Source organism: Euprymna scolopes, chromosome 25 (assembly GCF_053919585.1).
Source record: "Euprymna scolopes isolate OS-2025 chromosome 25, ASM5391958v1, whole genome shotgun sequence".
NCBI classification, from domain to species: Eukaryota; Metazoa; Mollusca; class Cephalopoda; order Sepiida; family Sepiolidae; genus Euprymna; species Euprymna scolopes.
Window position 1 is genome coordinate 22,690,745 of NC_136506.1, and position 27,886 is coordinate 22,718,630.

At 36.0% G+C, this 27,886-nt stretch overlaps 1 protein-coding gene across 2 annotated transcripts in view; it reads right to left on the reverse strand.

Moving 5' to 3' along the window:
* The window catches only part of LOC145247284 (all trans-polyprenyl-diphosphate synthase PDSS2-like), a 654,453-nt gene that overhangs the window by 446,369 nt on the left and 180,198 nt on the right, over positions 1-27,886 (reverse strand). For both annotated transcript variants that reach the window (XM_080108904.1, XM_080108905.1), the window contains exon 5: positions 2,930-3,088. In XM_080108904.1, the coding sequence (XP_079965030.1) occupies positions 2,930-3,088 (159 nt within the window). The remainder of the gene's footprint in view (positions 1-2,929; positions 3,089-27,886) is intronic.

Sequence of the window (27,886 nt, forward strand, 5' to 3'; positions counted from 1 at the left end):
CAGAACCGCAAGACTCTGGAATTCCATTCCAGGTCCCTGCTTCCCCAACAGTACTGACGTGCAGAAGTTCAAGTGTAACGTGAACCGACACCTTGCTGCCCAAATCCCTACATAGTACCCCAGTAGTTGTTGCCCCTGATAGTAGCCCCCTACACCAAAGTGGCAATTTGCCTTGTTTGGGGTGAAAATGTAATAATAAAAAAAAAAAAAAAAAAAAAAAAAAAAATATACACCTTATCATAGAATATCGAAGATAAAAGTTTGCTTCTCTCATGTGGCAGACAATATCTGACCGGAAAACATCTTTGCAATCAATCTTTAAATCAGCAGTTTATAGACAAAATAACATATTCCGATTATTCAGACGACTATTCTCATCTTCAGTGTTATTTTCACAACGTTTTGGTCGATGTAACCTCCAACCTTCTGCAAATGTATCTCGTCTAACTCAGGAGTCTACATGGAATTTCGAACAGAACGTTTTATTTAATCTAAAGGAGTAGCATGCTCTTGTTCTGTCAGCCATAACTGAGTAGAATTCCTAAGAAATTCGCAAAGACCCATGGTTAGAGTAATTGGTAAAATTCCTTCTGTAGGTTGATGATTCAATACTCAGTGCAGGCAACACTCAAACTACAACTGCAAATCTAAGTATACAGATACTTCCAAGTCTGCTGCAAAGAATATAGGCTCCTTTTACCAAACTAGAAAAGTTTTCATAAATGCCTGTATCCTATCTATGTATAAAGCCAGCATTGATCCGTGCATGGAGTATTTCTTTCACATCTAGACTGATGCACCAACTACTAGTCTCTGTATCTTGGATAGAGTCCAAAAAGGGTTTTAACCACATAGATCTCGCAATGTCAACTAAGTTCTAGACTTATCAATGCAATGTTGCATCCCTGAACTTGTTTTACAGGTACTTCTACATAATGTGCTTAATGAACTTACTGTACTTATGTAACATGGCCATTATGCTCAAACCATGTTTGTTATAGTTCAAACCTCTCTTGAAACCGCATACTGTCTGGTACCATCAAAAAGAAACAACCAAACAAAAATAAATGAAACTCTGCTTTTCTTTCTGTTTTAGCATTAATTATTATTACTTTCCAAACAATGCTTTTTATTTTTTTTTTTCTAACTGTTCATTTCCTTTGCTATGAGATTAAGAAAACCCTGCTGTCTCAACACCAGCTTAAAAGTCTCTTGTCACCACTGCAGGGCTACACATCCATCTCACCCAGCATGTGTTTTTCTTTCTGCCCCCGCTGACCACATGCTGGCCATAGTCAGCCTTTTCTCATCTCTGACTTTACATGCCCATTTTCCTCAGAGCACAATTTGCTTCTCTTGACCATGTGGTATCCCTTTTTTTCTTTCTTTGTTGTTTGCATACATGTCATAATTTGCATACATGCTTTTTTTTTTCAGCTACTGCTGCTAACATCTTCATAAGCCAGCTATCTTACAGCTCCTGCTGACATTTCCCAACGCACTTGTAATGTTCTAAAGCAATTAAAAGGGAGAGAACCTCGAGTGTTACCAGAGTTATGGCCCCTGGGACATTCATCAAGATGTCTACAACCCCCCCCCATAAACACGTGTTTGTTTTATCTCTCACTAATCGAAGTTCATTCCGCTACCTCATCACAGTATTGTTCCAATCCAAAGTGCCTCACACTGAGAGCCGACCTTGTGTCTGGATCTGCCCTCATGTGTGTGTTTGGGGGGGGGGGGTAAATAAATAGAAACACACGTCGGTGTTCAATCCTCTGCAAATCTTATCCTCTTCGCCACTGTCGTATTTGGTAAATGATATATGCTAAATATCAATTATTACCGTAGTGTGATAGCCAGATGGACGTCAATTAACGAGAGATAAAACCAACACATGTTTACAGTTTTTATGGATAGATCTAGATGAACCTTGGATGTCCCAGGGGCCGTAACTCTGGTAACACTCGAGGTTCTCTCCCTTTTAATTGTTTTAGAACATTACAAAGCTCATAGTGCTCTGTTACACTTGTACTTCTTAATGTAAATACCTTGATCCACCCAATCATCAGCAAAATCCAACCCTTCCACTTCAGAGATCCTTAAATGTCAGAACGTTTCCTATTCTAGTCGCTCCTTTCCCTTTTTTTTTTTTTTTTACACGGTGGTCACCACTTATCAAGGCCCGGAAGCCACTCAGGGATAAGGGTTATTGCAAGTACAGTACGTTAGTGTGAAGATTTGATGAAGTGTTTACTTAAGGGAGCGGTTCATTAGGAATTTGTTTACGTTGGACTTGAAGATATCCAAGTTGTAGTCAGGTGGGAAGCAGGCAGACGGAACATACTAGGTGATACGTTCCCAACATATTATGATGTTGCTCTCTCTTTCTCTCTCTTTCTTTTGTTTTTCATTTCAGTACACAGATACAGCGGGATGACATCACAAAACGGAGGAAGAAACCGAGAAAACCGTCCTCATACCAGGTGACACCATGATGCCGCTCTCTCCCTCTCCATCTCCCTCTCTTTCTCTCCCCCTCTCCATCTCTCCCCCACCCCCTCTCCCACTCAAGTGCCTTTAAAATTCCCTCTCTGCTCCCTTTATTCCCCCAACCATTCCAACACGCAGAAATTTAAATGTAATGTGAACAACCATCAAACTACGCAACTCACTGCTCATGTTGTTTCCCTATGAATTTGGTTCCTATCGCAATAGGCCCTTATGCTTCAATGGCAATATGCCTTACTTGAAGAAAACAAAAGTTTTAAAAAAAAAAAAAAAAAAAAGAAGCAAACTGCAACACTCTCTCGTCATATCTCCAGGCAGGCAAGCATGCAATGTCTATTAATTCTTCAATTTCAAAAACAAATAAGAAAAAAGGATAAGAAAGATTCACAAGTGAAGAGAAACCCTAAAGGGGACTGACCTTTGTTTTGTGTGTCGGTGATGAGAAAGCCGTCTCCAAAGATGGCATAACGTTTCGACCCTGTTTTTCTATCAGGTTCACGAGTGGAGCAGCTGCGGCCGTGATGGAACTGACGGATCCGGAAGTTGAGTGGACAAATGGTTTCATGTCATCATTTAACTGCAAAAGAAGACGATACACAAATTTAGAAATAAGTGACAGTTTCAGAGAGAGGGGGAGAGAGAGGAGGGAGCAAATAGATTCAAGACAAAGTAATATAAAAACAGAAATTAGAGAAAATGAAAGAAATGTCGAGATGACAAAGCAATGGGGGTTTACAGTTGACATATATGAGTGCACACTCACTGTCAAAAAAATGTTGGAAAGAAATATGCTGTGCTAGTGATTATATTAATATTGATATAAAATGATGTCTCAATCGGCAAAGTTAATAAAGAAAGAGAAAGTTTTAATCTGGAAAATAAAAATAAAAAATGTATCCATCAGTACAGAAAGAAGAAAAAAGGAAGAAAAACGTCTCATTATGGAAACAGAGTGAAGATCTTTTTTTTTTTAAATTATTTTAGCTGTTTGAATGCTTGCTTTCCTCCTTCGTTATAACAAATGGTTTTGATTGCCATTTTTTTTTATTGCTTAATGTTTGTGTGATTAGGCAAACACATTATCTATATACCTATAAAAGTGGGAATGTGTGAGTACAACTCTTAACCTATATACTTCATGAATTTTTTATCTACAGACTTAAAATTTGGTATATAGGATATTCAGACACATGGGAAACTTTTTAATCTGTTTTTATCTGGAAAAAGGGGCTGCTAAGGGGTTAAATTTGAAACATTGTTACTTGTCAACTGTTTCATGAATGCACATGTGTGAATTGCTCACACGACAGCTTCCTTAAGTAGGTGTGAAAACATTTTAATGGTCGTGGCAAGCTCGCCTAATGGTTATTGTACTTGACTCACGGTCTTCAGGTTTTGGTTTTAATTTCAGCTGGAGTATATTTTTTTTTTTACTTACAAAATTAAACATCACTATTCACTGTGCCATGGATCCTAAAGAGAGATCAAGGTTTGATTATAAATCCAAGTTTTTGTTCTTATCTGGTCTTCCATTGTTGGGTTCATACCAAATCGTACTATGTGTCATTTTCTTATTGGAATCCTTTGAGATGAGTAATTTGTAGATTTTTTATTTGCGGACTGTTATCCTCATCTTTATAGTTGTTGTTTCACCGGTTCCGGGCGAGCATTGTCTGAATATAGCAGTTTCAAGCCTTCCCAAAGCAGGCTGGAGGATTAGTTAGCCAAAACGTGGTGAGACAACAACAACTATGGAAGGTAGTAATTACTGAGGATACAGTTAAGAGACTCAGCATTCCTATCCCGTCGTGGTTAACCACCTGAAGAAGGCCAGAGAAATAGTTGGCCGAAATGTGATGAAACAATTATGAAGACGAGGATAACAAATAAATCAATAAATATACAAATTACTCATATCAAAGGGTTCCAATAAGTTTACTGATCAGAACAAACATAATTACTCGCATACACGTTCCAGTTTTTTTCCATTTTTTTTAAAGAATTAATGTTACACTTAATACCGAGCAACGCCGGGTACATTTGCCTATATATATATATATATATATATATATATATATATATATAAAAGTGAAAATGTCTATGTACATTTCCCTACCACCAAATAACTGTCAATTTTCTATCTAAAGACTCGAGATTTGACATAAGGAGTATTGAGATTTGGGAAAATCTTTTTAATCAGGTTTCAGACAGAAATTTGGCTGTCAAGGAGTCAAAGTTTAACGATTTGAACTTTGAAAACTCTACCAAACTCCTCTACTAATTTTGGGTCTAAACACTTGAAATTTTAAATGTAGGTTACATGGCCATAAATCCAACATTTTAATTTGATTTGAGCCTCAAAAAATAAATGTTAAGGGGTCAAAACTGGGGTCAAAGTTAAAAAAAAAAAAAAAATTGACCGCTGCAGTCTTTACCAAATTACTCAGCTAATTTCTGGTCTAAACATATGAAATTTTACATAAAGGGTATGCAGTAAAGGTTTTAATCGATTTGGGTCGAAAATTTGAGCTGCCAAGGGGTCAAAGTTCAAAAGATTTGACCTTTGCGATGTCTAGCAAACTACTCAGCTAATTTTGGGTCTAAACATTTGAAATTTATACATAACGGCTATTCAGACATGCGGCAAGCATTTTAATCAGTTTTATGCAAAAATTTCCCTGCCAAAAGGTCAAAGTTGAAAGAGTTGACCTTTGCAGATTCTACCAAATTCCTCCGCCAAGTTTGAGTCTAAAGACTTGAAATTTTAGATGTAGGTAACTTGGACATGGATAAAACTTTGTATTTTGATTTGAGACCAGAATAATAAATGTTAAGAGGTGAAAACTGGGGTCAAAATTTAAAAAAATTGACCTTTGCGGTCTCTATGAAATTGCTCAGACAAATTTTGGTTTAAACATTTGAAATCTTACATAAAGTCTATTCACACGGAGAGCAAGTTATGAACAGTACATAGGGCCCGAGCAAAGCCGGGCTAAACTCCTAGTATATATATATATAAGGTGTCACAAAAAATGTACTTCTAATGATCTGTTTTGTGATGTCTGCATTGTGAATTTTTTGATGGGAGTTATTAACATTGTTTAGACAATAATAGTCATCAATTTGATTCTTCAATTACATTTGTCTTCTGCATTTGAAGCAATTCTATTTTACTTTATAGTCATAAATAATGGTTCGATCATAATTCGAACTGTGAGTACATTTTTGAAACACCTTGTATCTCTCTCTCTCATATATATATATATATATATATATATATAATGAGAGAGAGAGATTAAATAGAAGTTCACAAATAGATTATTTTACATTATTTATTTATTGATAGCATCCCTAGAATTCGATCAATAGTGATCCGGTGTACAATCGTTTCAGAGACTAATTATCATTATGTTCTTATTTTTTGTATTTGCTCATTTCAAATAATCTCCTCATCACCACCTTTCACCAAGGTCACAAAGAGAGATTCAGTGAGAGCATCAACATATGAGTGTGAATTAACCGCATGTTTTGGTTTTGGTATGATAAATAATGATACGAGGGGCGTTCCACCAGTAATGCCTCCTATTTTTTATTCAGCCGAATGGATTAGAGAGGATTGCGAATTGCATTTTTATGATGACTGAACTTATGCACTTATGACCTAAAAGTTTCATCGCTCTGTTACAGGTATTAACAGTGTAAGACTCTAAGAATGCAACCCCTGTCATGGGCATGCTTCAGAAACAGAGATGCGCCATTTAATTTCTCCATGCAGAAAAAAATCGAACTGATCAACATTCACCGTCGCCTGTTTGTAACATGCCATTACACTTTAACTGTGTGATTACATATCTCAGACCCACACATTGTTCCTTTGCAGTGAATACCAGACAAATAAAAACAAAGTAAAGGAATAAAAACCCAATTCAGCATTTCTTTTTAAAGTACAAATGTGAAACATTTATTTGTGGTTCTTCTAACAATAGCGCATTTCATTATCTTTAAAAAGTCTTTTCGCACACATGTATTTTACGACACTGTCATATTACATGTGCTTTTCAGAAGTCTCTCTCCCCGCCACCTGACGCCGACCATAGCCAGTGCTTTCTCGCCTTCAATTCCAAATGTCCATCTTTCCTGGCACACACTTTGCTTCTCTTCTTGACCATGCCCTTTTCGTTTTCTTTTTCTCTCCTTTTTCTTTCCATAACGTCAGCATGTGCACACTTGCTTAATTTGCATATGTGCTAGGACGGCTGCTGATGCTAATATTTTCGCTAGTCAGCTATCCTACAGCAGCTGATTTTGCCATATGCGCTATGTTACATGTTGAACGTTTATGAAGCTGATGAAGCTGATGTCAACAGTTGGATTTTTTTTTTTTTTTTTTTTTTTTTTTTTTTTAAATATTTTCAGTAATTCCGGCATCTGACATTAGCAAAAATAGGAATAGCAACATCTGCAGTTGAATGTCTAAAAAAACAAGATAAGAAACAGGAATAAAACAATATAAATATTTCTGCAGTAAAAACTATACAGGGTGTCCAAAAAGTGACTGAAGGGTTTTGAACTTAAATGGATTCTTTATTTTTGACTAGCCTGGGTGCCTGGAGTTTGCCCGGGTATTTGGAGGTGTGTGTTGTGCAAAAAAAAAAAAAAAAAAAAAAATAGGCAGGCAGGCAGGCTCGAACCTGTACCGCTAAGGAGGAAAAGAAGAACATGAAAAAAAAAAAACAAAAAAAAACGTGACGTCTTTGCTGTTGTGTTATCGTCAAACCAGAAGTGACAAAGGTTTAAATTAAGGCTAGTCGATCGAAAAGAGAGGATGACTTTTGAAAATGTCGGCAAAAAAACGACCCCTTCCTGTCGAAAAGTGCTCACTTTAGGGTGAATGAATTAATGTCTTTAGCTAATTTTTCAATATTTGTCGTCTGAAGGGTCGAGCTTAAAAACGATACCCATCTCGTGAAAACTCGGCGCCTTTGTAGAAAGTTTTAGGCAGACATATAAACATACATACATTTAAACAAACAGGTGAGATTTATATTATGGATGATATCTTTCTGTAATTTTAACACAATCTGACTAAAACATTGGGAAATTAAAGAAAAAAAAATCCAAAATTCAAACAATCTTTATGAAAAATAATATTTTTAAATGTTGCCCATTTTCAGCTTTCCATATTTGTGGCTTTCCAAAACATTATTCATGACAGATTGCAGAATCTCTGGATTGTGATTTAACTCCCTTATTTCGTTCCTGATGTTTTCCTTCAATTCTTATAGGGTTTAGGGTTTGTTAACAGACTATTTCTTTAAGATATGACTTAAGCTATCTCTTCCATGGAAATGACGTTGATAAGCTCTTCGAGTCAAAACAATTGATCCCTGATTTTGGTAAAACAATTCCACAACTTGCGTACGTTGTTCAATCTTATATTTATTGATAATTAATCTGTAAAATATGTGAAATAGAGAAAAAAATAATCATTAATGGAAAAATGACAAAGATTTTCAACCCTTCAGTTATTTTTGGACACCCTAATTATATGTATACTGGCAGGGACGCCTACCATTGCCCAATCATAAAATACCCTTAGGTATGATATTTTAATTTATGTAGATTTAGTATTTATTATAATAATCTATTTCATATTATATTGTACCCAATATATAATCATTATTTCAAAAATAAAAAAATATGATTTGAGTACCATCAGCTCGAATCGAAAGTGAAAGCAAAACAGTTTCATGGTTGAAACTATGTCTTCAAGTTCAGCAAATCGTGAAGTTCATTTGTACTCCATATGCTTGGATTGTGGAAAGGGTTATGGATTTTATTAAATATAAGCTGGTTTCCATGACAACAATGTTTTTGATAGATAAGATGCAAGCAAGGGCGGTCACACGATCCACAGAGTTTTATATATATATATATATATATATATATATATATAGTCATCCACATACAGTACTGTTTCGCTGTTTCACAGCTCACCAGTGCGGCTAGACAGGCAACTACCTCAAGCTAGGATTGAAACCCGACCGCTTGTATGACAGTCAAGGCTCCTAACCATTACACTATCGGCGGCTGCTGTGCGAGTCATGAGTTTAACAATGTTTTGAATTGTCTGAAATACCTAAGCTCGATTTGTTCACACAAAGAGCATCGCTTTATACGCTAATGGTAATTCGTGTATCACTTCTCAATATGCTCAACTCAAGATGAGGAGCATTATAATTACTTGGGATATATATATATATATATATATTTTTTTTTTTACAAGGGTGTCACCACTTATCAAGGCCCAGAGGCCACTCGAGAATAAGGGTTAATAGGTATGCATTAGTCATTGTGATTTTAGCATAGTAAACAGTGGGAATTTTGTAACTTGGATTACTTAGGGGGATGATTCAATTAGAACTTGTTCACATTGGACTTTTTCTTTTTTTTTTTTTTTCATAGGTATCAACTCATTATCAAGGCCAAGAGGCCATTCAAGGATAAGGGTTAAAGAGTGTACAGTAGAAATTGGACAATATAATAATCATTAGTAATGAAAATTTGTTAAATTTGATAACTTATATGGAACGGCTCATCAATAACTTATTTACGTTAGACTTGAAGACAACCATATTGTAGTCAGCCGGAAAGCAGAAAAACGGAAGACAATTCCACAGGCGTGCAGTTCTAATAAAAAAGCTTTGTTCATGGAATCTACGTTTAGGTTTAGGCACAGATAAAGAGTGGGGGGAATTATTGATAGTGTTTACAGCTAGAGGAGTGTTTCTTGTGAAAGTTTTGCAAGGGGGGACCATAGATTGAAGCTCAGTCGAACACTTTCCATAAAAATAACGATACATCAGAGACAAACTCGCAACATCTCTTCTGTGAGATAGAGGTTGCAGCGAAGAGAAAAGGACATCTCCTACGAGGCTACGAAGTCTATTTTGAACTCTATCAAGGCAGGACAAGTCCTTTCTAGCAGCTCCTGCCCAGATGTGGCAACAGTATTCCATCCTTGGACGTACCTGGCTCTTATATAGATAGAGAATTGCATCAGCAGTGAGATATCTACTGGATCGATAGAAAGATCCCACCATTTTTCCAGCGGCCTTGGCAACAGATTTGATGTACGTGTTCCATTTAAGATATATATATATATATGTATGTCCCGAGTAATTACTGCCTTCCATAGTTGTTTTGCAATGATCGACTGGGTAAAGACATTGAATCTCTACGATTCCAAGTGAGCATTGTCTGAAGATAGCAGTTTCAATTGTACCTACCCAAACAGGCCAGAGGATTAGTTGGTAAAAAAAAAAAAAAAAAAGAAAAAGAAAAAAACGTGGTGAAATAACAACTACGGACGGCAGTCATCACTATGGATACAGTTAAAAGACTCAGCATTCCATTGTGCTTAATCACCTGAAGAAGGCCAGAAGATGAGATGAAATGTCATGAAACAACAACTATAAAGATGAGAACAACATCCGCAAAAGATTGCTTCGGACATGTTTCCCAGCTGCCAAACTCATTTCAACGGGCTTTTAATCAACAAAGATCAAGAGGACAACCAAAGAAATGAGCTGACCACATAAATGTTGAGACTGGTATAACTCATTTCTAAAAGGAATGTATTATCTTACCATCTAATTTACATGTGTGTTTGTGGTGTACATTGACACACAAGTGTAAAACATATTAACATGTTGAGAAAAAAAAGGTCCTCTTTCTTTAAATCTTTACAGGAACATTAAAAAATATTACAGAGTGGTTGTGTTGTTGATATGGTTTAAACATGTGACTATGGTTTATGCATATTTTAAGGAGACCGAAACTGGTTTGGGTTAGTTGAAGCTGTGAGTTGGAATTGAAAATACTTAGCTGAATACTTATCATCTCACCAGTTGTTGCTACCTGACATGGACTTCTAATATTGTACCTAACTAGGTAGGCGGAAAACAGTCTGAAGGAAGAGAGTTATACAAGCTTGCAGTTCTTGGACAGAAGATACTGGAATAAGAAGCTGTATTAGAATGAGGTATGAAAACAGTGAAACAAAGGAAGCAGGGGATAGATCAGACAATTCTGAAGAACGCATGCCATCAGGAAAGATTGAGACTGGCAGCATCCATGTGAGAGAGAGGGTTGCACAGAAGAAAGGGGATGATGGGTCAATCAAATTACAGATACGTTCCTGCACTTTATCAAGAACCCTCAGATGGGACAGCTTCACCAGCTTTGAAGAAACATGCTTAAGCGTTGATTAACGTACGGTATGATAATAGATGAATTCTTAATTACATATAGAAGAAAATGAAGAATTGAAAAATGGAGGAATAAAAGTATTGAAAAATAGAAAATCTAATATAATTTCTAAGCTTCGCAGATGTACAGCGAGATGTTCTGGCGGGGCAGAGGGCGTTGAGTTGTTGGCTGGCTCAACTTTCAGACAACATCATAATCAATGTCAAATCTCGGCCTAATCATTTGCACCCTCCTCCCCCTCCTCCTCCACTCCCAACAACAACATAATAATAATAATAATAACAATAATAATAATATAAAGTAATTTGATTTATCGTATTAACATTTTTCAAAACCGATTTCAGATAAGAAAAAAAAAAAAAAAAAGCAGGAAGAGTAGATAATGGCGTTTCATTCAAAATGAAAATAGTTTCTTTTTGTTTATTATTTGTTCTCGTATTTACACGTGTCCTTACATTTCTTTGATAGGCTTTGTCTGTCCGACTTGTGTGGATCAAAGTGCAGTAGCTGTTCTGTCCTCGGCCAGTAAAGGAGAAATCCATCCATGCGAAGCAATTTTTACTTTTGTCTCACTCCAGAGCACCAATTTCTGGAGAGTTTTAGATAACAATCACGCGGATCAGTCATACGAAAACGTGAAATAGCATTCCATATGCCCACAATGCTCAAGTTTTAAGTAGTATATCCGCATGTCTGCCACACTTAAGTGTGAAATAGCATTTACATATGTTTGTCATGCTTAAGTGTGAAATAGCATTTATGTAGGTTTGTCATGCTCAAGTGTAAAATGGCATTTACATGTGTTTGTCACGATTGAAAGTAAAATGGCATTTATGTATGTTTATCACGTTTAAATGTGAAATAGCATTTATGTCATGCTTAAGTGTAAAATGGCATTTACATATGTTTATTACGCTTAAGAGTGAAATAGAATGTATGTATGTTTGTCACTCTTAAGTGTGAAATGGCATTTATGTATGTTTGTCACGCTTAAGTGTGAAATGACATTTTTGTATGTTTGCCACACTTAAGTGTGAAATGGCATGAATGGCATTTTTGTGTGTTTGTCATGTCTAACTGTGAAATAGCATCTACCTATGTCCGTCACACATAAGTGTGAAATAATATTTCCGTGTGTCTGTAAGTGGGGAATAACATTTTCTCACGTCTGTCACACTTAATAAATAGTATCTCCATATGTCTGTCATGCTATAGGATGAAATAAACATTTCTGAATGTCTCTCTTGCTTACGGATGAAAAAAAAAAAAAAAGCATTTCCGTATGTTCGTCACAGTTAAATTTCCATCGCTAAACTTGGACTGCATACACGCATATTACTGTCAATTGGTTGGTCTGTCACGTTTCAGGTTTAGCATCATTTCCATCGTTCGTCGGATCTTATTCTTACAAACTTATTCCTTATGAATATTTTTGCATATCAGTGAAATATTTTATGTCTACAGTGCTCAAGTTTTAAATAGTATATTGTTGTGTTTGTCACACTTAAGTGTGAAAAGATATTTTTGTTCGTCTGTTGCACTTGAGTGTGAAATAAACGTGACACATGCGTAGACGTTAAGTGTGAAATAATATTTCCGTGTGCCTGTCACACTTAAGTGGGAAATAACGTCATCTTAAGTCTGTCACACTAAGGATTTAATAGTATCTCCATATGTCTGTCACGCTTAAGGATGAAAAAGCATTTCTATGGCTGTCTTGCTTTCGGATAAAAAAAAGCATTTCCGTATGTTCGTCACACTTAAATTTCCATCGCTAAACTTTACTGTCAATTGGTCGGTCTGTCACGTTTCAGGCTTAGCATTATTTCCATCGTTCGTCGCTTGTCGCATCTTATTCTTATAAATACTAAACGAGGGAACCAAGTGGTTCGATGGGAGGCGGGGTTTTCTGACAACAAAGTCACTTGAATCGATGCTTCATTCAAAGACAAAAATGTTAGCTTTCAGTTCTTTGTATTTTGTTATTTTCTTTTATTAAACGAAATTTTAAATCAAGTGAAAAATGTTATGTCTGAAAAATAAAGAAGAATGTTTATGTATGAAGAGTTTCGTTTGTTCATATGTTTATGTCTGTCAGAAGTAGAAATAAGTTTGTTTTTTGTTGCTTTTTTTAGTCGCTTATTTTGAATTTTGCAGAGACGAGGAGAGGAGGCGGATAGATGGAGACCAAAAGTGGTGGAAAAGATAGAATGATACCAGAAGTGAGGCAAGAGATAGAGCAGGAAGCGAGACATAAAAAGGGTGGGGCGGTATATGGATAGAGTAGGGGGAGTACCAGAGATGAGAAGGAAGAAACAGAACAGGATCAGAGATGCAAGTGGTGGGAGTAAAGGGGAATTTTTTCCCCTAAGTGTAGATAAGGAGGGAGGGAGGGAGGTCAAAATAAGCCTAAGCCATTTCTGAAATGGCTTTTTCCCTGTTGTTTTTTTTTCCATCACTAACTTGTCCATCATCCCAGGCTTTACTTTCTATGAGAATGGGTTAGTTTAGCCCGAGACCCCGACATGGCTGCCCAGGCATATTTTGTAGAGCAGAGGGCTTTTCCTCTTCAACACTGGCTATTCAATCCCACTTTCAAACCCTTGTATTATTTCTTCCCTCAGAGCTAAGAGGGATGGACAGAATGGTAATGGAGAAAAGGAGGAGGAGAGATGCAAGGAGGCAAATAGGATGCGACCAGTCAAGGAAAAGAAGGTGTAGGCGTGAAATTAAGAGAGGGGGGGGGGCAGATCTGGATCATTGGATAATTTGTTTATTTACTTAGGTTAGACACAAAATCAAATGACATTTTGAAAAGGGACCACTAGGAGAAGCGCACTCTGGCCTACAAACTCTGCCCGAGCAGTCGCATCATCTTTTCTCCAGTAGAGGCCCCTCAGGCGATTAGCTATAAACTAACCTGTTCTCAAAGTGAAGGCAAAGCCTGGGAAGGTAGGCTTTGTATGACTGAATAGAACTATACCTAATCTGACAGGAACAAAGCCGAATTGGTCGTGGTTGAGTTTGAGTAGAGCGACTTAGAATAAAGGGGAGATAAGTGGACTCAGTTATAGAAGGCTGTAATCCAGAGAGAAATCGCCAGCTGATACTCCTTTATTTAACAGATGATGTGGAAGGTGTCGGTAATGAAGCGGTTTACGACGCAGACTGAAAATCTGAATATGCCAAGTTCAAATCCACTTCGTTCTGTTAAGTCTAGTAAGAGTATTCTCTCTTAGACGTTTAGATGAAGTCAAAATAGGCTTACCTCCTTTTGAATGTATATAACGTGATTTGGATGAGAATGGACGAGATTTCACACTGGTGACGTATGACGAGTGGCCATCTTTGTTTTTGATATTGTTACCGTGCGGAGAGCACACATGTTAGAAATAAATTTCATGTTAATTTTTTTCCCATCAGTCTTGTCTATTTCTATCAGTTCCACAGAAACTCTTTCATTTTGTAAGACACTACTAGACACTATCCTCTTTCATTTTGTAAGACACTACTAGACACTATCCTCAAGTGTTTAAGGTCTCTCTGTACAGGAGTTTGTCAGGACAAAGTAAACCCTGACTAAATATTCAAAATCATATAATGCCCAAATAAAATCCTGGTATGGCTAACCCACACTGGCTTTTACAAGGAATGGTGCATCTTCTCCAAGAACTTTAATGGAACATTCGAAGACCTATGCGTTTCATATAGCTCTAGGAAATTGATTTCTGAGAACTTAGATAGAAGTAAAATGAAATTAAGTACTCGATGACGTTCTAGAAAGGATTCTTACTATAAATATATCGGAGAAACCAATGGCAACAATAGAATCAAGTTTCTGAATTTTTGAGATGAGGATTGGTTATTCGTATTATTTGGATTCTTCAGACTACGGGTGCCATTTTTACAATAGAATCATCCGAATCATCTGAAACAAACGAAGGAAACAGAGTTATCTTCTCCTTTTCACATGCTCCATTTCTGCAAAGAGTTATCTTCTCCTCCTTCACATGCAATCTTCTCCAAAATACATAATTTGTAACTTACGTCTAAGTAAAAAAGAAAACAAAAAAACAAAAAAAAAAAATCAGCCATGAAGTAAAGATAAAAATGTAATACATGAAGTTTCCTAGTGAGGATTTTAAAAGTTGGACATAAATAGTAAAGTTAATTCTGCAAATTTTAATTTATTATTATTTTTAAAATTCTGAATATTAAGATGAGGATTGATCCTTCATATTGTTTAGATTCTTCAGACCATTGCTGTCATCTTGAGTTTTATTTGCACAATGTTTCAATTGATGTAACCTCTGACCTTCTTTAGATGTATCTTGTCGGACTCAGGTATCTGCAAGGAATTTCGAATAGAACTCTTTATTTAATTCACAAGGGTAGAATGCTCTCATTCCTTCAACCATGACTGGATAGACGTTCTAAGTAATTAGCAATTATACTTTCGAGTCGCCCGGACTGAGGATCGAACCGTCAATCTCCAAGAATATATCTTTTACAACTGTATTTTAATAAGTACTTCATCCACTGCACTATAAGTTTTGGTTTTGTTTTAGTTGCTTTGTTTTACGGCATATCAATCCTTTCCTAGCTATTTAATGCCAGATCCAGTAATTATTTCGAGAAGAAGGTGCTTATGCTTCAAGTTCGATATATCTTTAAATATTCATTCATGGTGTTTGGTTTATTGCTTGTTTTAGTATAGGAAAATTGAGTGCAACTTTATTATAGCATATCTTCAAAAAATGCATTTCAGAGAAAAACATTATTACATACTTATGTGCTATGCTGAAATTAATATCAACTCCAAGAATTGCAAAAAATGGTCCAGTAGGAAAATAAGTAAAAAAGAATTTTTCGAAGTTGCTATTTCACTGTAAATTAACCCTTTAGAAGATCGCAATAAGGGGGAAATAACTGAATTCTGCTGATGACACTATCTTTCAGGTCGGTCATTTTGCTTCTTTTCAATATTATTATACACTTTTTCTTGCGACAATTAGCCCTAACACGTCTTCTACTGGACAATTTTTCGTAATTTTTTGAATTTATACGAATTTCAACATGACATGTCCATCCCATAAAAACCATAGCCTTGAGCCCCTGGAGGGCCATAGGCCATCCACAATTTTGTAAATGCTTTTGTAGCGAGGAGTTCTTTTTTGGGGGTGAGGGTGTTGGCCCCACGCCCAATCTTCCCAGAAGGTACATACATTGCCTAGCCTTCCCAAATGGTCATCCGTCTGGTACTGGTCAGGCTCAATATTGCTTAACTGATTTGACGAGATTGGTTGGTTGTTTTTGTTTTACGGCATATCAATCCTTTTTAGGTTATTTCCAGTGATTTTGAAGAACAATTTTTTTAATAGAATATATCTGTTTTTATTTTTTTTTTTTTTTGGTTTCTATTTAACCCATAGTTGGGACCCTAACAGGTACTACCAGTCCGGGTCAGAGTGGACCTGGGAGCAATGACAATTAAAGGGTGGCCCCACACTCCGGCAAGCTGGGGCCTCACCATCGGATATAGTTTAAGGTCATATCCAGAACCCGCAGGAGTGAGGAAATCAAAATCAAAAATTCTCTGCTCATTTATACAAATTAAATTTCATTAAAGGTCATATCTAGGACTGATTTGACGAGAACTGGTGTGTCAACGCAATTGTGCTGTACAACATGACAAACATGTAATAATGGTTTTCCCTGAAATGACTTTGTCCGAAATTACACGATTGGGCCGGATGACATTAAAGTAAAGTTGCACCGAAAATTGTTTTTTTTTTCCTTTGCAGAACAATATTGAGTTGTGCAAAGAGAAAGGAAAATGTCAGAAAGCCATTACCAATACGATAGTTTGATCTGGTAGCACCATTTGCATAATTTTTTTTTAAATGTGAAAACAAAAAATTAAAAGCTAAAAATGACTTCACTGCATCCTGGACAACGCCGGTTATATACAACTTGTAATAAATAATAGTAAAACAGTTTACCGCAGTTCGGCAATTTTTGCCGAGTATGAAACGTGTACGTAATGAACTCTCTTGCCTCACAACGAAAAAAAAAAAAAAAAAAAAAAAAACAATAAAAAGCTGCGTCTTCAGGAGTACATGCAATTTTTCTTACAGTTTATCATAAACCCTTACATGGCAAATAGCATTAGAATAACAAAACGCCGTTGATTTCACAAATTCCTACGCGGAAAATTATAAAATCAATTCCACCCTTTCTTCAGGAACAAAAAAGCGTAAAGATAAAAATACAATCAAGTCATGAACAGAAACGGCAAAAAAAAAAAAAAAAAAAAAACATTGACGGATATCTTATTGGTTGGAAATTTTAACATTCTACTTAAGAAATGTCTGCCGTGGCTATAGCAATCAATACTGTATTTTTGTAGCGTTATTTAACAATAGGTCACATGTGTGCAAAAAAGGTAGAGAAGATGATTCTTAAAATCGAATGGAGATAAGACAGAATATGGCAGGTACCTCCAAAGCACACCAAAAATTTAACACTCCCTATATGTAACACGATGTAAGTTAATATTATCATCATAACTTTGTTTTTTTATTACGAAAGAATCACCTCTTATCAAGGCCTGGAGGCCACTCAAGGATAAGGATTAATGAGTGTATCGTAGTCATTGGGCAATAGCATAATAATCATTAGTAGTAGAAATGTGGTATAATTTGATTATTTAAGGGGACAGTTCAACAAGAACTTGTTTATGTTGGATTTGAAGACGATCATATTGTAGTCAGCTGGAAAGCATGCTAGTAGAACAGAGTTCTACAAGCGGGCAGTTCTAGGAAAAAAGCTTTGTTCATGGAATCCACGTTTAGGTTTAGGCACAGATAGAAGGTGAAGGAAATTATTCGTAGTGATTTCAGTAAGGGGAGTGTTTTTTTTTTTGTTGTTTATAAAAGTATGACACAAGGTCGGTTTTTTATGTGAGGGAAGGGGGGGAACGGAATCGTTTATATAGGGTTGCCCCTACATAGACCAACAAACAATTGCCACAAGGGCAATGGTCTCAAAGTGCAGCATCTGGGAACAGATACTACACTTTGATCTCAGCAATTACTAATGGGGGTAGTTATTTAATTGCCGCCCACATCGGCAAAATGTGGCACAAGGCCGGAAAGTGGGAACCCCACAGGCTCCCCTAAAGAAAGGGCACTCCTGCAATTTTAAAAATTGCCTGAGTAACCCTGTCGGCATTCCCCGGTCGGGGCGCCTCAGGCAACAAGCAATAAACTTGCCCCACCGGAAAGCCCGGTGGCAAGGCCTGGGAGGGTGGACCTCTCAGGTATTACCCAGACGGTGTACCTCAGTCCAACAGGTGCTGGGCCGGTTCCCGGCCCCTCACCTGTTGGGTTGAGTGTCAAGTGACGAATCCTTGACATGTAATACTACCCTGTCTCCCTGCAGCCGAAGCTGCTAGGAGACCTTCCCCATCAGAACTAATGGGGGTATGTTGGGAGATTCTATTTATAAACACTGCTGCTAGAAACTGACGAATCAAATTAATTCACGTTCTGCTACCAACCAACCAGAAACCAGAATTGCTACATAAAAATTAAACTTTTTTTTAGCAACCTTGCATATGCTTTATTCGTGTCAACACAGGAAGAATCTTTTGCTCTTTGGCTACAAAATTATAAAGTCCAGAACCTGTACAGAACAACTGTCTCCCGAGAACTCGTCATCTCCAGGACTTGTACAGAACAACTAACTATCGGAAACTCTTCTGAAACTAAACATGGATTCCAATTCTCATGAGACAGAAGGCTGTCATCATCATCATCATCATCAACAACAAAGCAACGTTCCTATGTAGTCAGTATTTTAAAGACAAAAACATATCCGCGCTTAATAAATCTAGCAAAATGGTTACATTTTCATGAAATTTTTTATTTATTTATTTTTTTTTTTACATATGCGTCACCACTTATCAAGGCCGATAGGCCACTCAAGCATAAGGGTTAAAGAGTGTAGAGTAGTCAAAAGGTCAATATAGTAATCGATAGTAATGGAAGTTCGGTAAATTTGTTAACTTAAGTGGAACGGCTCATCAGAAACTTGTTCACGTTGGACTTGAAGACAACCATATTATAGACAGCTGGAAAGCAGGAAAACGGAAGACAATTCCACAGGCGTGCAGTTCTAAGAAAGAAGCTTTGATCATGGAATCTATGTTTAGGTTTAGGCACAGATAAAGAGTGGGGAAAATTATTGATAATGTTTTCAGCTAGTCTAGTGTTTCTTGTGAAAGTTTGGCGAGGGGGGACCATAGATTGAAGCTCAGTTGAACACTTTCCATGAAAATTACGATAAAGCAGAGACAAACTCGCAACATCTCTTCTGTGAGATAGAGGTTGCAGCGAAGAGAAAAGGACATCTCCCACCAGGCCACAAAGTCTATTTTGAACCCTATCAAGGCAGGACAAGTCTTTTCTAGCAGCTCCTGCCCATATGTGGCAACAGTATCCCATCCTTGGACGTATCTGGCTCTTATATAGATAGAGAATTGCATCAGAAGTAAGATTTCTACTGGATCGATAGAAGGATCCGACCATTTTTCCAGCAGCCTTGGCAACAGATTTGATGTACGTATTCCATTTAAGATCAGGAGTAAAGGTCAAGCCCAGAAGCCTGTCAAAACTTGAGGCCTCCCCAAGACGAGAGCCATTCATTTTAATTGATGCCAGATGGGGATCAGAACGTTGATGATGTAAAGATAGAAGCTTGGTTTTAGATGCATTAAAATGCTTATGTACTTTTGTATCAGCTTATATTTAAACTGTAATTTTGATAAATATATGAGGACATTTTTGTCCCCCCCTCTTCTGTATTTAATTTTACGAAATCTGAACAAAATATATTCGAATTGAGCAAAATTTCAGCATGTAATAAAGCTGACAAGTTTAAAAAAATCTTTTTTAAATATTCATTTCCTTATGTATAAACAACATGTTCCTTTTTTTATTATTTAACTTGAATTCGTAAACAGAAAATGGAAATAAATTCAATATTACCATGTTTTGTAAAAAAAAAAAAGAAATAACGTTATTTCTCTAATATTTAATATAATCTACTGAATTGCAAAGAAAAGAAACATTCTCAAAAAGGAATTAATTTTTAAAAGATTTGAATTCGATGAGTTCAAATGATCAGTTTTAAACATAGAATTTAAAGTACAGTTTTGCAATAAAAAATAATTTAATCTATATATCTATAAAAGTGAGAATGTTTGTGTGTGTGCATGAGGACACTTCTCAACCTATATACCCAGCGGAATTTTGATGTGCAGACTTAAAATTTGGTATCTAGGATATTCAGACAGGTGGAAAACTTTTTAATCGATATTCATCCGAAATAATGGACTGCTAAGAGATCAAAATTGAAAAATATGGTAAGTGGGTGTCATCAGACTTTTATTTGTTTACTAACTGTTCCACGACTGCGCATGCGTGAATGATTCACATGACAGATTTATGTTAAAAATAACAAGGTTTGAAAACACTTTTAAAAGATCAGGTCAAGCCGACCTAATGGTGAGTATTTAACTCACTGTCTTTAGGTTTTGGTTTCGATCTCAGCCTGAGTATTTTTTTTTTCTTTTTACTTATTTAGGAATTGAACCGTTTAGAAAAAAGTCGCATGTGCAGGTTTCAATTTCTTTCCGTTTTTTTTTTTTACCCCATCATTTTTTAAAAAGAATTTAACGTTACATTTAATACCTACGTTATTTCTGTTTATGGTAAATTTTCAGATTAGGACCACCTCCACAATTTTCTTTTAAATGACTACTTTTATAGGTTTTCGACTATGCTGAATATGAAAATCGCAATGTAATTTTTCAGAAATAAGTAGTTATCGAGATATAAAATGTTATATTATGCATTGTATTCTTTGGCGGCTATCTTTTTTACGCGCATGCCAGTCATAGATGATTAGATTTGTTTATGGTGTGGGTGCGCACACGCGCTTAAAAAAGATAGCCGCCAAAGAATACAATGTATAATACAACTTTTTAATCTCGATAACTACTTATTTCTGCAAAAGTTTCAATGCGATTTTCGTAATTAGCATAGTCGAAAACCTATAAAAGTTGTCATTTAAAAGAAAATTGTGGAGGTGGACCTAATCTAAAAAAATACCCTGTTTATAATAAACTAGCCTGGGTGCCCGGCATTGCCCGGGTGTTTGAAAGTGTGTGTTGAGCAAAAAAAAAAAAAAAAAAAAGTTGCAGTAGCAGGCTCGAACCTGTGACGCGAAGGCGGAAAAGAAAGTGGAGGTGTGTGTAAGGGTGTTGATTGAGCAAAAAAAAAATGGTAGTAGGCAGGCAGGCTCGAACCCATACTGCGAAGGAGAAAAAGAAAGTGGAAAAAAAAAAACCTGATGCGTTAGCTGCTGCGCCCATTGTCAAACCGGAAGTGACATAGGCTAGACAATCGAAAAGAGGAAATGACTTTCGAAAATATTGGCAAAAAAAGCGACCCCTCCCTGTAGAAAAGTGCCCAGTTGAGGGTGAAGGGATTAATGTTTTTGACCAATTTTTTGATATTTGTCGTCCGAAGGGTCGAGCATCAAAATGATACTGATCTCATGAAAATCCATTGCCTCTGTCGTAAGTTTTTGCAAGACATACATACATACATACATTTAAACAGACAGATGAGATTTATATCATAGAGAAGAAATCTGCATGAATTAAAATATAACATTTTAGAATATTTTATGACCGGGCAACGCTGGGCAACCTGCTATTATAACATAAAAATGACTATTGCCATCTGTAAAATATCAAAATCAACACCAATTTCAAAATGTATTATTGTAAAAATATGATTTATTTGACACGAGTACCTTTGGTTTTTAACAGCTTTTTAACTCTCAAAATATGGGATCCCATAAGTTTTTTGTTTTTTTTTTACATAGGAGTCACCACTTATCAAGGCCCGGAGGTCACTCGAGTATAAGTGTTAATGAGTGTACAGTAATCAATGGGACAATATCATAATAATCGTTAGTAGTGGAAATTTGGTAAATTGGATTACTTAAAGGGAACGGCTCATCAAGAATTTGTTTACATTGGACTTGAAGACGGCCAAATTGTAGTCAGCTGGAAAGCAGGTAAACGGAAGAGAGTTCCACAGGCGTGTAGTTCTAAGAAAGAAGTTATTTATATGTTAGTGTAACGTAAAATTTATTAATATGTTTGCTGCTTGAATTCACATATTTATTGTACTAGAAAAAATATTAGCCCAGCAGAGAAAATACAGAAATGTTTTAAAATCATAAATTTGTATATTTTTTTAAATAAATATAATATGTAAATATCAAAATCTAAGAAACAAAACAATATATATATATATATATATATATATATATATATATATAACACACACACACCACTTCCATTATTCATATTTAGTGCCTTTGGTCATCCGTCAAATTTACACACAAAATGATGTCACAGATTTTGCATACAGAAACGTACGATATGAAAATACGGATAAACGTTTGCAAAACAAAAATGAAACAAACAAAACATGATACTGTATTTCTATAAATCCGCCATGAAAAATTTTAAAACTATTTTTTTTTTTTAGATCAAGATTGATAATTACGAGGGGCGTACAATAAGTAATGCCCCTGACCCACTTCCCATAGTAGTAGAGCAACGATACTCGGCACAGTTATTAGTCTTTCTCTACATAGGAACCACCCAGAGTTATGCATTTCTCCCATCGTTTGATACAGCTCTGGAGACCATTTTTGTAGAACATACCAGGTTGGTCCACCAACCACAACGTGACTTCAGAAATCAAGGCTGCATCATCTGGAAAATGCTTTCCTTTCCAAAACAACTTCATGGCTGAAAAGAGGTGAAAGTCAGAGGCTGCAAGGTCAGGAGAGTAGGGAGGATGGGGAAGGATTTCATAGCCATACGCCCATGCTTCTGATCTGGTGACATGCGAGTTGTGGACCAGAGCGTTGTCCTGCAGGAGGAGGGTACCTTTGCTGGTCTTGCTCCACCTCTTGATTTTGATAGCTTCCCTTAATTTCCTCAAAAGTGAAGCATAATAGGCTCCTGCAATTGTGGTACCCTTTGTCAGGAAATCTGTCATCATTACTCCGGCCTGGTCCCAGACGACTGAGCATGACTTTGCCAGCGGAGGGCTGCACCCTTGCCTTCTTTGGAAGTGGTGAGTCCAAGTGCTTCCACTGCATTGACTGGGCTTTGGTCTCTGGATCATAGTGATGGACCCAGATTTTATCCTGTGTAATCAGTCTTTTGAAAAACTTTGACTCATCTTCTTGGCACATCTCCAAACTCACCCTTGAGCACTCAACGCGTTCTCACTTCTGGAATGGTGTGAGCAACCTGGGAATCCATCTGGCAGACACCTTATGCATATGCAAATGGTCATGAATGATAGTTTCCACAAACCTTGTAGTAATCTTGACATCTTGGGCTATTTGGCGAATAGTAATGCGGCGATCTTCCAAAATGGCAGCCTCAACTTGACAGACAGATGCCTCATCAATGGCAGAAGGGGGGGGCGACCAGGTCTGGGAGCTGTTTCCACAGACTTCCGGCCATGTTTGAATTCACGATGCCAGCGTTTTACAAGGTCATATGATGGGGCATTATCACCATAAGTTTCTTTCATTTCATCAAAAGTCTCCTGTGGTGTGCGTCCTTTCAAATACAAAAACCGGATCACTGCTCGACATTCAACAGGCTCCATTTCACACCTGACTCAGTTCAAACATCTGTAAAATAGAAACCACAATTATTTCAGAGCTGTAATTTGCCACATAACCCGTAGAGATACAAATCATTGCACATGCAAAATTTCAGCTAGATCAGACAACTGGAAGTGGGTCAGAGGTATTACTTATTGCATGCTCCTCGTAGCATCCTTTACACTACCGTTTTTCTCTCGGATGCTATGTCAGAAATCTAATACATAAAAAGGCTATATGTCTGTCTCCATATTTTCAAACTCTATCTCCTCTGAAACTGAAAGTCACAGAGTGGCGCTAGGGGCCTCAAATGATTGGATTTTTTACGGACCGTTCTTTTATGTGTTTTTAGCAGGTGAAAATAGATTTTAAGGCGTCAAAAGGAGTCAAAATTGAAAAAAAATTTATACATTTTGTACATTCATCTTAGTTTATTTATTTTTTAATTTTTAATCAGTTCATATGCGTGTTACTTTAGTGCAGTGGTAACATCTCCAGCTTTGAATACTACAGTTTTGATTTCGATTCTAGCTGATGGTACCCATATATTTTTTTTTTGTTGTTGTTTTTGAAATCACACCTATAATAATATATATGAAATCTGGACAAACTAAAATATCATATTTAAGAGTATTTTACACCTGGGCAAAGCCGCCCCTCTCCAGTAAGTCTCATCTATTATATAAAAATATATATAAAATTCACTTTGTGTATGTGTGTAAGTTCCTTCCTCATAGGTTCTGAAACGGCTGGCCTATCTTTGGCAAATTTCACACAAAGGTAATTTATATATTTGGCAGTGTTTTTAGATATGTTTTGCACAGGAATTCCTCTGATAAGTATCGAAAATCGAAAAAATTTTATCCGAAAAATACTCTTTTTTTTCTTATGGAAGCAGATTTCTCTTATTACACGGCTTTTACCTAGCCATGGCTGACAGAATAAAACTAAGCTGCCCCATAGACGAAGTAAAGGGATCAGTTACTAAATTCTGTGCAACTTCCCAAGTTTGAAAAGATGTACCCAAAGAAAAGTTACATCAGCTGAAATATTGTGAGAATAAAATCCAAAATCAGCATTTTGAATAATTCAAATAAAACATCTCATTTTTTTTTTTAATGATTAGAATTGTCGGTGTTGAAACTCCAAAAATGTTAAGCTTAGGATAGTCTTTGCTATTACTGAGCAACATGATTTAAAAGTACAGTTAGCTCACAATTAGTTGAAAACAACTTATTTTTACTTTTGCAAATTTATAGATTCTATACAAAATAGCTGTGATGAAAGCCGAAACATGAATGAAAAACGTCCGTTCACTTTGAAAGACTTGTCAGAAAGAAGTAAAATTTTGTTGTGAATTTTCTACACATGAGAATGAAATTTCAGTAGAATGCGTTCTTTAACTGTTGCAATATTTTTGATAAAATAATAAAATGGGAGGTATGATTAAACACAATTGAAAGATTTTATTTACAGACACTGGTAACAGGAAGTGACCAATCAAATACAGCCATGTTCTGCTAACAACTAATTAGAAACCAGAATCACTCCATAAAAAATACTAGATCTTTTTAAATTCCTGCACATACTTTTTAGTCTTCATACGAGAAGGCTATTCTTCATCTCAGGACTCCTACAGATTAATTACCAACCGAAAACCCTATTCTACATTTCAAAACTTGTACAGATTAGCTACTTATTTGAAAACTCTTAAAATTAAACATGGCCTTGAATTAAAACTAACATTGGTCAAAGATATATCCAAGGGAAATAATCAAACAATTTTGTGCCAGCAACATACTAGGAGTGCAACTCTATTTTCTTTAATCGCAGATTTGGCAACTATCAGTTATTTTGAGTTCAGCTAGGTTTGTCAATTCATCATGAGGAGACTGACATCAAAGCAGTGTTTTTAAATTGCAAATGATATGATCAGTTTACCGAGAGAAAGATTTAATGAATGAATAATTTTATGAAATGAACCTGCTAGCTGGCTACATCTTTCATATAATTTAAGTCTCTTAGATAAGATTAAATTATATGAAAGATGTAGCCAGTGACAGGTTCATTTTATAAATTATTTTAAGTATATGGAGATATGTAAAGTCGCATGTCAATGCTGATAAACCAGACATAATAGAATACTTGGTAAACAACATCTGATGCAGTATTGATGAAATACAGCCTGACTTAATGTGTTGAGTTTGTGAAAATTAGATCTCTACATTATGCCATAAACACGTGAGCTGTGTGGGGCCATATGTCTGAAATTGTATTCAAATTCTCAATACAAAACATAAATCTTAGGAATAAAACACATATTTGTGTTAATTTTTGCATTAAATACTAATCCCTATTAATCTCTAACTGTGCATTGAATGAATATCATAATACTTAGTTTGCTGGATCTTATCATAAAAGTACATACAAAATTTTAGCCAGATCAGACTAGTAGTTTCCAAAAAAAAAGTAAATGTGGTATTATGGTGATTATCTATGTATGAATACGATAGTGTGTGTGTGTTATTATCTGTGTCATGCTTACATCATGTCGTTTAATTGTTATGTACTTCCATTTCTTGTCATAAATAATTTTACCAAGAATTCTTTGTCAGTTTTGGTTTCGGTTTCCATTATAACTGATGGCACTCCACTAATCTATTTTTTTTTTTATAAATAATTTTATCAGGAATTCTTCATAAGTTTTGGTTTCGGTTATGGCTGAAGGAACTCAAGTTATATATGAATACATATATTTTTTTTCATTAGTTTTTATTTCGGTTTGGATTCAAGCTAAGGCACCCAAGTCATATGGATATATTTTTTTTTATTTTTGAAATCGCAACTTTATAATATATAAAAATCGATGGAACGTTGACTTTATAATAACATATATAAAATCTGCAAGAATTAAAATATATTAAAGCATACTTTACGAATGGGCTTTGCCGGGTGTTCGTGCTAGCTTAGATAAATACTTTTGGAGATTTAACAAAAAAGCTACAATAATATCAGAGCGTCTCAATTTACACTGAACATCTACAGAATGCCAAGATCAATATATTACATATGAATGAGTCCCCTATGGAATTTCTATAGATATCACTAGTTCCCTATTAATCCCTAATTATGAATCTGACAGATAACATGATATTTAGTTCGCTGCATCGTATCATAATAAACAAAATAAATTACTGCTTTCTTTTTATGACTATGTTGATTTTTTTTACAAAATAACATTTTTGTCTCAATCAAAGGTAAATAACTTTGTAAGGATACACACAGAGTTTCGTTCATTGTTTTTTAAGGTAGCAATCAGTTAAAAACTAATTCCAGTCCGAACAAAGTATTTTCTGTGAGAAATTAATTCAGGTTACATTTTCTTCTTCACAACATGTTGCAACAATCCTCAAGAAAAACTGACGAAGCAGAATTAAATACTGATTTTGTAAGAAGAAAAGTATTGATGTAAATATGTGTGATGCAGTGAAAGATGTTTGGCATAAAAAAGAGTGGAGGGGGGTGTAGAGAACTAAAAATATCTCTAGCCAGAGTCACACCACCCAAGAGACATTCTCTTTGTTTAAAAAAGTGCCTCATTTGATAAGAAAGTCACTCTTGGATTGCTTTGTGACATAAATAATGTCTGGAGATCAGTTGAATATTATTTTCAATGAATATTACTTCTGGAAGGCTAAACAATGACCATTAACAAAAGGTCTGAGTCAAGCAGGGACCAAGAGACCTCAGAGGAGAAGGAGCAAGAGTGGAAGTTGGAGTTGAATGTTGGAGAGCAGGTAGTTAGTTTTGCTGAGAGTTACCAAACAGTTGGACCGACCTGGTTGGATCTCTTGAGGCTACTCTGTAAACGGACATAAGTGGAAAGATTTGGTCAAGCAAGGATCTACTGGTTTACTATTCAAGATTGATACACTTTGGCAACTATGTTTTTCTCTATAGCGGCAAACACCTCCACAGTGGTAGCCTTCAAAAAGTCAACCATGTTTTGAGCATGTTTGTTCGTCTTGGCTTTGATCAAGCTCCAAAAGAAATAGCTAAGGGGGTTTGCAGTTAAGTGAGGATGGGATCCACAAATCTGGCGACCAGTCGTAAGGATCACTGTTGAGCAGCTACGCCTGGATTGTCTTAAATTTGTGTAGAGGAGTTCTCTGGTGAAAAATGTAGGAGCAACCAGTGACAATCTTACTCATCCAAAAACTTCAGACATTTCAGCACCTTCTGGTATTTTGATTACTTTTTCTCAAGAGTCGGACTTTTTTCCTTTTTACAAGAGAATCACCACTTATCAAGGCCCGAATGCCACTTGAGGATA